Below are 15,121 nucleotides of genomic sequence, written 5' to 3'. Positions count from 1 at the left end.
TATGACCCCAGCTGACTTCCTGCCCTTTGGGCAGGGGGCTGGACTCGATGATCTCCCGAGGTCCCTTCCAGCCCTAATGTCTATGAAATCTGTGAAATCTATGAAACGTGCAATCCCACAATCATGCCTCCTGCCATGCATGTATGGCATGACAGGAGATGCGGTTGTGTGGATTGCACATACATCCCATCACACCTTTACCTGCACTAGTGAGCCTGGTATTGTGGTGCAGTCCTGGAGCTGGAACTGACAATCAGCTAATTGTGAATCTCAGCCTTGAACCAGCTCCAGTGAGCGCACCAGTTCTCCAGGCACCCCCTGTATGTTCCTAAGTTCTCCCCTAGCATATGGCAAGTAGTAATCGTGCAATTGGGATCTTATCTCTGGTTCCAGAATCATTCATCCTGCTATGCACATGTGGCATGGCAGGAGCACAATTTTTGGGATCAAAGAAAAAATCATATTGCACCATTAAATGACTGTGTGCCAGAAGTCTTATTTCTAGAACTTTAAAGATAAGAAATTTAATTCAAAGCATTTTAAAGCAGCCTAGATTTAAGGAAGACCCTAAATCAGAATAAAGATTACTAGAAATGTAAAGAACATTTCGTGAAAATGACAAAGTTCATTTAGGTCTTTGGTCTCCAAACTTTTTGAAGTTTTCAGCTGTTACATGGAGAGCATCTTCTGACATATAGAACACTGTAGGAAATTACTCACCTGGCAGAGGTTGAAGAATATTGGCATACATTTGTCTAAGTATATCTGTGAAAACAATGTTCATTTCCATAGCTATTTTTAAATACTTCTTCCTGTTTTACTGGATGCTCAGAACCAGGGCTACTCACCTTTATCAATAATCCAGTTTATTAATGTTAAAAATTTATAATTCATGTAACAGTAGCATGTAGAAGTCCCAAAAGATCACAACTTCATCGTACTAGTCCTTTTGCATGCAGACTGTCCCAAAGAATTTGAGAGCCAAGTAGATGATGCAGATATAGGTTAGGAATAAAGAAGTATTGGTTAGCCTTGTTTTGCTGCTGATGAAAAGAGGCAGGGTGACTGACTGACTTAACCAAGATGATGCAATACATTTTAGAAACATGAATCGGAGTTTCCTAGTTCCTAGGCCAGTGGCGTGACCATAAAACAAGTTAAATACCATGCAATTATTTTAAATGTTGTAAAAGCAAACAAATAAATTGCATTTAAGAATTTCAAAAGAGCTAGCTGCTGACTTTCTGTGGACTCTAATTTCCAATAAGCCTTAGAGCACTTAGAAAGTTCTAAAGGACTGGAAGGTTATTTCAGTATTTAAATAGAATGACTCAGATAATTATAGACATGACATGGATTCTGGGCAAAATAATGGAATGTCTGATAAAGACTTGATTAATCAAAGATTAAAGAAAGGTAGTGATAGTTCATAAAGGTTTAATAATAAATCTTTCAAACTAACTTGATATCTTTTTTCTTTAGATTATAGATTTAGTTAAAAAGGATAATAGTATGCATTTGACTTGAGTCTCTCTTATTAAGAAAAAATAACAATGGGAGAACTGCATATCAAGTGAATTATTAAAAACTAGTTGATGTGTCACAAAATGTGGTTTTAAACAGGAAATCATCTTTGAGCAGGTGTGTTTCTAGTGCAGTCACAGTTGGGTCCTGGACCTCCTAATTTACCATTTTTTATCAATAACCTGCAATAAAGAAGATATTGCTACTGATAATGTTTTCAAATGATACAAGGTTCTAGAGTGCTAAATTAAAAAGAAGACAAGTTATTGTAACAGTGTGGTTTGGGTTACTTGGTAGGTTGGATGTAAGCAGCTACATCATTGCAGCTGAAGGAAGGTTAACAGACTGATTTGCTCAGTCTTTCTGGACATTGGTAATCTGATAATAAATTTTTCAACCTAACAGAAAAAGATGCAACAAGATCCAAAGACTCTAATTTGAAGTCTGAAAAAATCAGACTAGAAAAGGGGTGTAGTGTTTTAACTGTGAAGATAGCTAATTCACAGGCACAGTTTACCAAGAGTTGTGAATCACTTGAAATCTTTAGAAAATATGCTTCAGTTCATCCAAAACTGCTGCACAGGAATTAATTCAAGGAAGTCTTTTGATCTGTGTTACACACAGAGATCAAACTAGATCATATTAGTTTCTTCTGACAAGAAAATCTATGAAATTTCCTGTCTCTCAATCTTTGAGCAGATTTATATAGTGGCAGTTGAAAGACAAAAAAACCAAAGTGGTGGACACAAACAGTCCTTGAGGATCACAGATTCCACTGATGAAAGCTGTAGTGATGCAACTTCTTCTGCCAATGGACTTCTAGACCTGGTCCAGGCAGACCTCGGAACACTAAGCAAACTTTGGCTTGCTGCGCTTCAGGATTTTGCTCTCTTAACTTTACCTTCTGAATATGCCTCTCAGCTTCCTGTTGAAGGTAAGAAAGCAAATTAAACAGTATTTTCATCCACATTGCTTATAACTTTAAGAACTGTTACTAAATTCTATTTGAGGTACATTGTTTTTACTAAGCACAACCCACCAGGCCTTCTCTAAATATTGTACAATTAGCATATCATAAAAATGTAGTGCCATTATAAAAATAGGCAAGGACTCTGAAATATATTTTATTGAACCAGCTGTATAGCTGGGAGGACTGTTAGCCAAGTTTTTCAGTATCGGGGGCATTTTTATACATGCATGCAGTGCAGCTCCAGGCACCTTGAAAAGTGTCCAGTATTTGCAATTGTATAAGTGGCAAAATACACATCAGCACTGAGAAGATGGCAATGGCGTGCTTTTGAACTAAAATATCTCAGAGGTGCTTTAGTTCACAAGCTCACTGCCGCCATTTTCTGCATGCTGATGTGCATTTCGCTGCTTGTAGAACTGCGTGCAGTGTAGTGCAGTTCACGTCAGCTCACATGTGGAACAGACTTGATTAGTCACAGCTGCTTCCAAACAGAAGCTCTGTGGCATGTCCCAGGGAAAAAAAGTATGTGTATAAATGCCCCAGGTGTCCTTCTTCAGTTAACCTGAGGAAGAACATCTGATGCCAGAAAGCTCATGAGCTAAAGGTCCTGACTACAAAATTGGTCCAGCAAATGATAAAGTGAGAATCCTTGCCTATCGTACATTTTCTAGACCAACACTCCAACCCAATTACAAAAATACTCTGACAAGATAATTATAGCTGAGAATAGTCATCTCATTCAAAACTGTGTTGACTGTTCTTTTTCTAGGTGGGGCATTTTATGCTGCAGAGACTATTGAAAATGCAAGACCATACTATCAGAACTCCTGGTCTCTAATCCTGTATGCTACAGCATTATGGCTCACCAGCACAGGTTTCATTGTAGTAGATCCAGATGAAGGTCTAACTAATCTCTCCCGACCCGTCACTCCAACTACAATGTGCCAAGATTCTTCCTCCAGGGCTGCAGTGAAATCTCCTGAGGATGTGAATACTGACAGATTTCATCTTATCTTGGGTCCGTGAGTGTGTAATCTGTCTGGACACTCAATGCTAAACAGTTAGTTTCAATAAGACATAAAACTGTGGCCAATGTAATACTGTAGTTGCTTGCTTCTAACTGCAACACTGAATAATGTGTATATTCAAAATGCATGTGGCAAGGAATGTGTCAAGTCCTGGAGACAAAATTACAATCTGCTTTTAGTTGTGCTGGGAAAAATATCCAGTAACAGCTAAACTAAGCATGTGACAGTTCACTGCAAGCCAATAAACCTACAGGTTTGATGTTAGGGACTAATACGATCTGAGGACAACAGTGTAATTCCAAAGTGCACCTACTAACTTGATTATAGCTGCTTCATCTCACACACAGCTGTGAACAAGCTGTGTATGCTAGATGCTCAGCAAGATATTTCGCATTAGTCTCTAAACCTCCCTGATCAGTGATCACAACAATCTTTAGCACTGTTTTTCCTTCCTTCCCTGACCAATCTCTGGCCACAGCACTGTGCCTGTTATCCCTCCTTGGATAAAGGACTGTGGGGGTCACCTGCCTTAGGCCACTGAGACAAATTCTGATTCTTCTCCAAGTCTGCCACCACATAGATACTCTACATTCCCAGTTTATCACTTCTGGAACACATGATAATGATAAGCAACCACACAACCTTTCTAAAGATTTCTAAATGCAGTTATCCCTTATGTCCATAGCATGTAAAATACTTAGAAATAATACACTCCCTTGTGGGCATGTCTGCATGTGCAATTAATATGGCTGAATAAACTCCAGCACAGTTTGTGCCAGAGTATATTGCTCCTGGGCACTGTGTTTGCATGTGCACCCGGGACTACAGCACGTTGAACTGAGGCGAAGGATCCCCAGCTGGCAGGAGTCTGAGGGGTCATCCTGCCAGCCTGTGGCTGCTTCGCCATGGCTCAACGTGCTGCAGAGTGGCTGGTACAGGTATGAGGATGGTTCAGTGTAGGGCTAGCCAGCAGGCAAGCCCTGCACTGAAGCATCTCATGCCCCAGCCAGTCCCGTCAGCATCTACACATGTGTTGCAGCTGATGAAACTCTGCCAAAAGATAGTACTTGTGTCTGGCAGTACTCTTGTCTGGCAGAGTTAATTAGTTTACTCCATCCTAATAACACTACACATGTAGACACTGACATTTTATTGTAGAGCTAAATTAGTCGACTTCACAGTAAACGTCTCATGAAGACACACCCTTAGTTTATTACCTTTAATCTGGTTCCTCACCACTCTGAACAGCATGGTGGGCTTATAGCAAAGTCCTCCGAGGAATTCCTCTTCTTTATCTGACTTTTCCTCTGAATCATGGAGTCTTTCTCCCTAGTACAGTCGAGCTTTTTTGGACCTTGGTTGCCCCCTCAATCAGGCAGAGTCCATCTGTTACAAATCTGAAGTATTTTTTAAATTAAGACGAACTCTCAGTCTTTCTAATCTATACCATAGATACCCTACCAATTGATTCTGTAATGTAAATCAGTACGATAAGAGTTTACATGTTAGTTTCTGGATTATTAGATTCAAGCTGGGGGAGATAGTATATTGGGTCTTTGTGAAAAAAAAAATTTCACATAGTAGATTCAGACTCCAATATTTTTGAAAGGCATTATGAATATTTTTTTTCCTCGAGTCATAGGTGCAGAGTACAGGTACAAAGGCTAATCTTTGGCTGACTTACCCTCTCTTTTCTGCTTAACTAAAATCATAGCTGCTGCTGAAGTCTGAGATCCTTGGGTGGATCTTGAAAAAAACTGAAGAGCTGTTAAATAAGACAATAAGTCCTAAGGGACAGCAAAATTGCCCTCAGAAAGGGTCGCTTGATTAGTGGAATGATCATTAAAAAGGAGAGATGATTGTTAACACCTGTGAAGTGAAGACCAGAACTGCTGCACTGTGGAGCAGGAATCAAAACCATCGTGCTTCTATCTCAGGCAAAACATGATTTTCCCACTTATTTCACATACCGCAAGTTAGGGGAGCTGATTTTTGGGGACAAGGCACATGATGTATGCAAGAAATATGGTATTTATATATACTGAAACATATGGATAGTTTAGTCGCTTTAACTTTATTTTAGACACTGAATTTAAAAAGTCCCTGCCCTAAGGGACTTTTTGCAAAAATTAATTCACTAAAGCGTGTGTGTGTGTGTGTAAAATAATATGTTGTTTCCAGGTCTGGTCAACAGGACAGTTTATTTGACAAAGTTACTGAATGTTTTTAAAAAATATGTTTTTTGTTTTTTCCCCTCTTCTGCCATTTTCAGGAATTAGTGTAGAATTTCTCTGCTCCCCTCGATCAGATGCAGCAATGGACAACATTACTGCATGCTTACATGCTCTACAGGCATTGCTTGATGTTCCTTGGCCTAGAGCTAAAGTAGGTGGTGATCAGGTAATACATTAATTCAGAATCTGTCAGTGTGTTGTGATAATGCCTGGTAGGTAACTCAATGATCACTCTGCTTTACTTAATGCCCACCAGGATGGTCGCTTTGTAGTTTGAGGTACTGAATGTAAAGGAAGCTCACAGTGTATATGTGTCTGCATAACTGTCAACTAATCTGATAAACCTTCGTTTTATAGTCCTGACTTTTAAAAGTAAAAGTCGAGAAAGTGTTTCATTATATGAAGGCCACATAAGTTTTCCTTTTACAAAACAAAACAAACGTGGTTCACTCACTTACCAGTTTGAATACTCCTGTAGATAGCAGATAATATTCACTCTATCAATTTCCTGTTGTATCTCTTTATACCCAGGTGCTATCCTTACTAATGTTTTGCACTTTTAATTCATCAGGATTTGTATACTTATTAATTAGGCAGTTATTTTGACGTCTTGAATAAAAGTTAACACCTTTTTTGAAGTCTAGTTGATCAGGGGAATCGGCAGGCATTGGGGGAGTCACTGTTCCCCCGAGCACCGCCAGGAGTGACCAGGAATAACGGGCACAAGCTGGCAGAGGGTAGGTTTAGGTTAGATATCAGGAAGCGCTATTTCACGGTCAGAGCGGCTAGGGTCTGGAACCAACTTCCAAGAGAAGTGGTGCAGGCTCCTACCCTGGGGGTGTTTAAGAGGAGGTTAGATGAACATTTTGCTGGGGTTGTTTGACCCCCAGTATTCTTTCCTGCCATGGCGGGGAGTCAGACTAGATGATCTGCTCAGGTCCCTTCCGACCCTAGAAACTATGAAACTATGTTACTTGGATGTTGCTCATTCTTTGGGGGACACTAGTCTGAAAACCGCATTGTAAAATACTGCACCTTCTGTTCCAAGATCAGTGTTCTTCTGAAATGCGTCAGTCAGAAGAAATATTTACCCTTTAGATTTACTTTCATGTAGCATCTGATTAGGAGTTGTCCTCCTTCAGAACATTATTTTTAATTAAAGAGATGCATCGAGTTCTGTCCCATACAAAAATAAGCCAGAAACTGTTCACAGAACCGAATTCAGTTTATCCTTTCCCTGCTCATCCCACCTCCAAATTCCCAGCCCCTCCAGGTGCCCCACAGGCCGTATCTTTGACACCCCTATTGGGAAGCATAGTCAAATGTAAACTTCATTGCTAACCAAAAAGAAGAAATTTTCGCCTCCCTGTCTGACATCGGACACCTCCAGACAAGAAACCTGCCTAATCTGCACATCGTAGAGTAACAAGGACTCTAAGGTATCCAGGGGAATAAACTTCCACCTTTTACCTCCCATATGCAAAATGAAGTTTCTTTTCTACCTAGGAGAACTTTTACAATCTTTGAATTTTCCTCAGCCTGAAGAAGATTGTGTATACCCAAAAGCTTGCAAAGAAAAAAATTTTTTTGCTACTATTTAATTGGTCTAATAAAAGATATTGCCTCTGACCCAAGAGCTTTGTTTATCTCTATTTCTTAGACCAACATGGCTATAACATGTCCCTAAAATTAAAATGTACCCTTTGTTTGTATGACATGACCTCTGTTTTTTCTGACAAAGAATTGCAGTGTAAGACATGCAAAGTATTTCTATAACTCAGAGTATGATTTTTTTTTTAAAGATACCAAGACTGATACAACTGCAAGCAAAAGCAAAGCTTTGGCTGGCGCAATTGAAGTCATCCTACCTTTCGGTTTCCTACTATAACTTAAACCCTAATTTACCTCTTGTATTTGAACCTTGTAGTCTCTCCCACTTTTATTTTTAAGATTTTTTTTATTCTGTTTGCCTACCTTTAAATAAAGGTCCATTATCCACTTAAATAGTAAGTCATGAAACTACATGTTTAAACTACTTGCTTTTTTTCTTTCTAAACCAGGAGTGTCAAACATATCCCACAGGGGTGTGAAACAAATGGCATCTGGTCCTTAGTGCTGCCCACGTGAGGTATAGCATGTGGCCATGGCATTATGCCACTCTGCAGGCAGGATTGGACTTGGGGATGCCATCCCCTTCTCCTTCCCCTCTCCCAGCCTACCTGATCTGGCTGCTCCTCCAGCTGATCTGGGACCCACACTGCATGTGACACGGATCCTTGAGCAGCTGAAACAAGTGTTGTGTATGATGCAGTCCAAGTGTCAGATGCGCTGCATGCTTGACTGTACTATACATGGTGTGTCCGCTCTGGGAAGCGTGTTGCACATGGTGCCTGCTCCAACCAACGGTGGTCACAGGTGCTGCATGCAGCACTGGTTCTAGACTGGCTGAAGTGACCCTGCATGCAGCACCATTCTGGGGCTGCTGGGGCAGGTGCCACATATGGTGCAGTCAGGCCAGCGTGGCCACTGCATGCAGCGTAGCTGCTGCTGTGGCTGAACTAGACCACACACAGCACCTATTCCAGCTGCTCTAGGATCAGTACTGCACACAGCACAAGTCCCAGACCAGCTGGAGCAACTGCTGGATCAAGTATGCTGGAGGTAAGTAGGTGGGGTGGAAGGGGCTCCCTGGGCCTGATCCAGCCTGAGGCCGGGCTCCACACCGCTCATCTGTCTTGTGGGGCTTTTTGGGTTTGACTCCCTTGTTCTAAACTAATATTTAAACCTCAGGATGGATATTAATCTATGTTGGGAGAAAACAGATGTAGATAAGGATCTGTCTTTCCTATAAGATTTTAGAGACCATTGGGGAATAAATTCTCCTCAAAATATACTCCAAAATTTAGAAGCCTAGATTATTATTTAGGTGTCCTGCATGATATTGTCTTTTTTTTCTTTAATTTGCCTTCTGTCTTTAAGCCCTTAGGATCCTATTTGATCATGGTTTTTAAGCTTTCTTTCTGAAACTTCAAGAACTAGAAAATGACCTTTTATAATGAAAGCTGAGATCATTGTGTAATCATAGGCTTTTAGGAAAAACACCGAAGAATGAGGCACTTTTGATAAAATCACAGGAGCTGGCAGTTCTCATGATGAAAGCAGCGCTGTTGGTTTTGCAAAAAGGAATTATTTGGGTAATGGTGCCTTTTTCTACAATTTCAATACCAAACTATGAGCCTTAAAATACCGAACATTTCTCTTACTACAGGAGCTGGGTGTAGAGCTGTTGAATGTTTTGCATCGACTGATATTAACCAGAGAATTGCCTGACATTCAGCTTGCTGCTCTTGAAGTGGTCCAACAGATTCTTTTTGCATCTCAGGAACATGTGCGGGAAAAACGCAGAAGTGCAGAAGGTATAATCTTATACTAGTAATTATGTACACTTCTAAGGTTAAAGCAGTAAGCTGTTGTCTTGGAGAACTGGAATTTAACCTTGCCTTTGCTACAGGTTTCTAAGCAAACTTTTCCACTTTCTCATTAAGTGTATGTTCATTTTCTGGTTGCCTGACTAAAGATCATTGAAGTATGATTTGCAGGTACACTTGAGTTGGTGCTGCATCTGAAGTCAGGAGGAGTGTTTAAGTACTACATAATACTAAATACTCTGAAAAATCACGGCCTTAGCCTCCCACATTTATCTATCATGTAATTAAATACCATATGGTAGTGTTATGTACACAAGAGGGCCAAGTTCAAGTTGGAGAGTTAAGTGCAGCACTGGCATTTTCACAATTCTTGAGTGCTTGACTTAGCAACATTGGTGTTCTTCTATTGTTGTGTTTTTTTTATGTACCTTCCTAGGTTTTTATAAAGAAACATGATGGAATGTCTAATTTTTCAGTTAATATGATATGCAGAATTCACATTATTCAGGAACAGGGTTGAAATCTTCTGGATCCATTTCACAGACATCTGCTACTTGAGCTAAATCAGTGATTATCAGCTACAATGCTATGGCACCCTTGGATGCCTTGACTTCCTTTGAAAAGGTTTCACTCAAACCCAGAAATTTCAAAGAGGAATCCATATTGATAAAAATGTTCTAACATGATCGATCTGAATTCGTTGCAACAGAAGAATTGCCCTATTGATTTTTCTGTAGTAAAAAACAAACAAAAAAACCGAAACGCTGACATTATCCAAGGGGTGCTTGAATCTTTTGAGGGTTACCTCAAGTCTAAAAAGCTTGAGAACCACTGAAGTAACTGATAGTAGTTGTAAGTTGTCATCCTCTGGAACAATACAAGAGGAGAATGAGACATATTTTGGTAGTTGTTTGCACAACCATCTGCTGACAGCAAGGTATGGTGAAACTCAGAAATCACAAGTTCTGTCCCCAGCTCTGGAAGCGCAGTGTACTTTCATGGTCACAGAGTCTTTTCCCTTTTTCCTTCTTCCCTTAAGACTAACCTCTTCTGCTCAGGTTCTCCCTGTCCCAATCCTGTCTTTTCTCCATTCTAGGCTTCTTGTGCCCGTCCCAGTCTCCTTGCCCAGCCAATTACCCTTTCCTGGCAGTTTCTCTCTTCTCTCTCCTGATCTACTTCCTCACATTCCATATCAAATCTCTAACTGAATCTTTTCATGCATACTTGTCCCGATATCCTTGCCACCCACTCCTAGTTCCCCCCACTCCCCAGTTTTTTATCCAGTTTTTGTTTTACCCCCAACTTTGAATTTGGCTCTCCATGCCCCAGTCATCCAGTCACAGCTGCCTTGCTCAGGCTGTTTGCTCAGCTGGTCCCATTATCTTCCTTCTCCCAACTTCTAATCACACTTTGTATCCACCTCTACCCTGCATCTTAATTTTTCAGACTTCTTGTGCCAATCTACTCTTTTTCTTCCTCTTCAGCCAGGCACTTATCCTATCTGCGCTAGACTTCTTCACATTGCCAGGGTTTCAGCAGAATGACAGGATCACAGGACAGAGAGACTCCCCTTCCATAGTTAAAATGCTTTCCCCTTAAAAATATCAGCTGGAGCAGACTCCCAACATGGAAAATTTCATGGGTTGAAAATTTGGCAGTTAACTCTAACTTGTATGTTTATAAGGAAGGTAGCTAGTCCATCTGCTTTTAAGTTTGCCTGATAATTAACTTTACTAGCTGCCTTGCTTATAGACACACACACGTGCCACCATACAAAAGCGTATTTCAAAGTGTGCCTGCCCAGTGATTATCATTCTTAAGAATGTATTTCAAAGTACAGCTGTCATCCAACAGGTGAATGTTATGCTGCATTAAAATTCAAAATTGCAAATGTTCAGCTGTTGATATGACAAAGCTTCAAGAATTAAACTTTTATCAACAAAGCACATAAATTAATAGCTGTTGTATTTCTTCATTTTACTTGTAGTTGATGATGGTGCAGCAGAAAAGGAGACATTGCCAGAATTTGGGGAAGGAAAAGATACGGGAGGCCTGGTGCCTGGAAAGTCACTGGTCTTTGCAACGCTGGAGTTGTGTGTTTGCATTCTCGTGAGACAGCTCCCCCAGCTCAACCCTAAATTAACTGGTAGCTTCACAGTTAAAGATGGAAAGCCTCAGTTATTGTCAGAGAATGGAAGCAAATTGGTATCGGCAGCATTAGTTATCCTCTCTGATGTTCCTGCTGTCTGCTCTCCTGAAGGTATGATGTGGTTCCAACGTGCAATTTCATTACAAGGGGAGGGTAAAGGAAAAAATAATGGTGATAGAAGAGCCTATTTGCTGCTATATCATTTTCTTGGCTGAATATGTGCTGCAGCAAGTTTTTGATGATTTTCCCATGACAATTTCTATTCTAATTATTTGTGTTGAAAGGTTAAAAAACAAGCTGATGGGCACCAGGGCAACTGAGAGTTTAAAGTCATCTGACTGAGAGAGCCTTTTCTCTTCCACATAAGGAGTTGAATTTAAATAACTTATTTTGTTTTCGTCTTTTTTTTAAGCTGTTTGTTTCCTTTGTAGATGTTCAGTTTAAAATGCAGCTCTAATAATGTGCTGCAAAATGAAATATACTCTCTCTTTCCTTTCAACAATAGCTGCCTTTTAAACTACAGGAACGCAAAATACAAAGCAGCAGTTGTTTTTTTTTCTCAGATAATTGAAACTTCTCCCCATACTACATGCTAAAGTCTTTAAAACAGGAGCCGTGTCAAAGATATGGCCCATGGGCCAGATCCAGTCTGCAGAACCAGGTCATCTGCCTGCAGGGCTCCCCACAGGGCCAGAAATTTGGTGGTGGGTTGAGCAGTGGTATCATTAGTTGCCATGGCTTTGGGCAGGTAATGGTATAGCCTATTGTCCCATCCCCAAGTTTCAGGCCCTGGGGAGAGCTTCCTGGCTCAGTTCAAGTTGTGGAGCCATGTCATGTTGTCCCTGGGGTCAGAAATTTGGTAGCAGGAGGAGCAGCAGATGCTGTGGCAATTAATGCTGCTGCCACCAAATTTCCAGCCCCACACTCCAGATCCAGCCCACAGATCTATCTTGTGCTCAAGAACTGGCCTGCAGGGCTACAAATCTGAGATCCCTCCTTTAGAAAATAATTGTTTAAAATGGGTTGATATTTTGTCTTGTTAGCTTTTACTTCACACTCTAAACTGCTTTGTGTCTCATACCGTGCTGCATTATGTCTCATTTAGATCCTAATAGACTTAAATTATTTACTTTGTTCATGTAACCTGAGATACACATGTGGACATTCCTGGTTCTATTAAAAACTAATATATTTGGTCTATTCCCTCCTTGCCATTCATAGCCCTGAAAATTGCCCCTTTTCTTATTTGTTTTTCAACACTGAAGATTCGTGGCATAAGCAGCAGCTTACCATACCTAGAAGACAGACTACTTTGGGAAACAGTTTATCGTCCTCTATCTTTGATCATAAAGATTACTGTTGAGTGGAAATATGATTTGGGGGTTTTGGGGGTTTTTTTTGCCGTCTTCCACCCTATGTTCATCAGTTTGGCATGAAAGTATCTTGGACGTTGATCCATTCTGCTTGTGAGGAAAGTCAAATTAAATGTTTGTTTTCTTCCTGGTTTAAGTCTGTTCCTTGCAGTAATTCAGATTATTTTGCAAGCAGAAACTGGCCAGATCCAGCCCACAGAACTGTCATCTGGCCTGGGAGGCTTCTTACAAGACTGGAAATTTGGGAGCAGGATGAGCAGTAGCAGTGTTGATTGCAAAAACAGGCCAAGTAAAGAGGCCAGAACATAGAAATGAACTAAGGTCTCTTATGTGTATACACCTCATAAAATGAGCAGATTTGCTGATGTTCATTAACAACACCGCTCCCTAAATTCACACAGTTAAACTTCAAAGGTTTTCTTTTTCAATATCAGTTTGATAAGGAATTTAAATGGTGTTTAAATGCATCACTGCTCAGGAAATCACTTAAGATATTTAAGAATTTTGCTTAATAGCAGTGAACTAAAGAAGCGGTTGGTAATGTTTTCTGGTGGCAGGCCAGAGCAACCTAGCTCAGGTCCAAGGCAGGCCAATAGTTGGACCCGGTGACTGCCTCAGTCTCTTCACTTCTCCAGCTGGGCAGCAGGAAGCTTGATCCAACACCGCTGAGTATTCTCCACCTCTCCTCCCCTACCTGCACACGTGCACTGAATGCTGCCAGAGCCCCCTGGCTGCATGAGTTGGATCTGGTGGCCCACCAAGCCAGTTGCCTACCACTCGATGAAAGCATATTTAAGGATGTAGTTTGTGCTTTGCTGAAGCAGGGTCTAAATTAATAGAATGTATTCACATACCCTGATCCATTGACTGTAGTGGACCAACGCCTGTGCAGAATCCCACATTACAGAGCCTAATCCAAAGATTTAGGAACATAATGTGAGGACTTGCCATGGTGCATCAGACCTACGGTCTATGTAATCCAGTATCCTTTTGTTAATAGACCATCCACCAGATGATTTAGAGAAATAAAAAACCGCACCATAGGCAAGTAGGTCATAATCTGATTTCCCCCTTCCAACATTCTCATTACCTTTTGTAGTCCTAGATATTGTTACCCAGTATCAGTTTCAGATCCTTATTTTAATCTCAGTATATTCTTCAATGAGTTACTGGTCTAATTACATGTTGTGTGGGAAAAGTATTTCCTTTATCACTTTTGACTTTACCATCTGTTGATTTAATTGATTATCCCCTTGTTCATATGTTCTGAAATAGGAAGGCTGCAAATATACCTTCCCTGCACCATTCATTATGTTATATATTTTGTCCAGTCTTGTCCTTTGCCACCTTTCTAAAAAAATACCCCAGTCTTTTCATTATCAATTGAATTACTTCATGACACAAAAGAGAATTGAGCATTTCTTTAAATAACCATTCTAATTCTAACTCTGATATTAAACATTGTTGGATTTTTTTCCCCTGAAACGAAGTACTTTCAATAGATAGAATACTTTGAGTGTGCCTACCACTGTTTCCATAGCGTGGGCACCTGGTGTCTCCTGATACTAGCGGGGTACCAGCAGCCGATTGCTGACTGGAGGTTGGGGGAGGGAAAACAGAAGTGCCAGCGGCAAATGGGAAGTGCCACCAGTGCTTCTCTCAGTGCCCCCAACTCCCTGGCTGGTGAGACCAATCTCAGGGGTGGCATGTGCCCTGCTACACGCCACCTATGCTCCATAGCAATACGCTATGGCAACGTAGCGTTTGCGGACACGAACTGCAGCATTATAAAGCTTTGCTACGGTGACAGTGGCTAAAAATAACTATGCACCGCTGGCATGGCACAGTACAGTCTGTTACTGCACCATCATTTAGTACTTAGTTTTGGAAGTACTAAATCACAGTGCAGTAACAATGGCACCTTAGGAACATGTGTAGATGCACCCTTTGAGAACTGAAAATTACCTGGTTTTAAAATAACAGTAATAAAATCCAAGGAAAGTATTTCCTGTTGTTTAATGTCTTGATGCTGGATGTCTTTAACTTTTTAGCCAGTGACACTTTAGTTTTGTTTTTATTTTGTCTCGTAGGAAGTGTTTCAGTTCTCCCTACTATCCTGTATCTAATTATTGGAGTCCTCAGAGAAACTGCTGTGAAACTGCCTGATGGCCAGTTACCTTTGACAGTTACTGCATCTTTGCAAGCTCTTAAGGGGCTTTTGTCTTCTCCTATGGCTCAAGCAGAGAAGAGCAAAACTGCTTGGACTGATCTTCTCCGTAGTGCTTTAGTCACGGTGCTTGACTCCTGGGATCCAGGTAACCAAAACGTAGAGGTGGAGAGTAAAACGGATTGTCACGGGGCGGGGCACAGGGGCGGCCGTGATCCCTCTAGCGCACCCCTACCATGCCAAGTAGG

The 15,121-nt window shown here is 40.9% G+C and overlaps 1 protein-coding gene and 1 long non-coding RNA gene across 3 annotated transcripts in view; one reads left to right on the top strand and one right to left on the bottom strand.

The window, feature by feature from the left end:
- The window catches only part of LOC109321158, a 17,638-nt gene extending 10,328 nt beyond the window's left edge, over positions 1–7,310 (bottom strand). The window contains exons 1-2 of the long non-coding RNA XR_002103986.1: positions 6,723–7,310; positions 4,944–4,946 (exon numbers count right to left, since the gene is read on the bottom strand). This is a non-coding gene — a long non-coding RNA (uncharacterized LOC109321158). The remainder of the gene's footprint in view (positions 1–4,943; positions 4,947–6,722) is intronic.
- The window catches only part of HEATR5A (HEAT repeat containing 5A), a 125,350-nt gene that overhangs the window by 100,767 nt on the left and 9,462 nt on the right, over positions 1–15,121 (top strand). For both annotated transcript variants that reach the window (XM_019551573.1, XM_019551575.1), the window contains 6 exons: positions 2,224–2,458; positions 3,264–3,512; positions 5,795–5,922; positions 9,025–9,172; positions 11,172–11,444; positions 14,797–15,021. In XM_019551573.1, coding sequence (XP_019407118.1) covers positions 2,224–2,458; positions 3,264–3,512; positions 5,795–5,922; positions 9,025–9,172; positions 11,172–11,444; positions 14,797–15,021 — 1,258 coding nt within the window. The remainder of the gene's footprint in view (positions 1–2,223; positions 2,459–3,263; positions 3,513–5,794; positions 5,923–9,024; positions 9,173–11,171; positions 11,445–14,796; positions 15,022–15,121) is intronic.

This window comes from Crocodylus porosus, unplaced genomic scaffold, assembly GCF_001723895.1.
Source record: "Crocodylus porosus isolate Cpor-Errol unplaced genomic scaffold, CroPor_comp1, whole genome shotgun sequence".
NCBI classification, from domain to species: domain Eukaryota; kingdom Metazoa; phylum Chordata; order Crocodylia; family Crocodylidae; genus Crocodylus; species Crocodylus porosus.
Note: the sequence above shows the minus strand (reverse complement) of the source record. Positions and strands in the feature narration are given on the sequence as shown.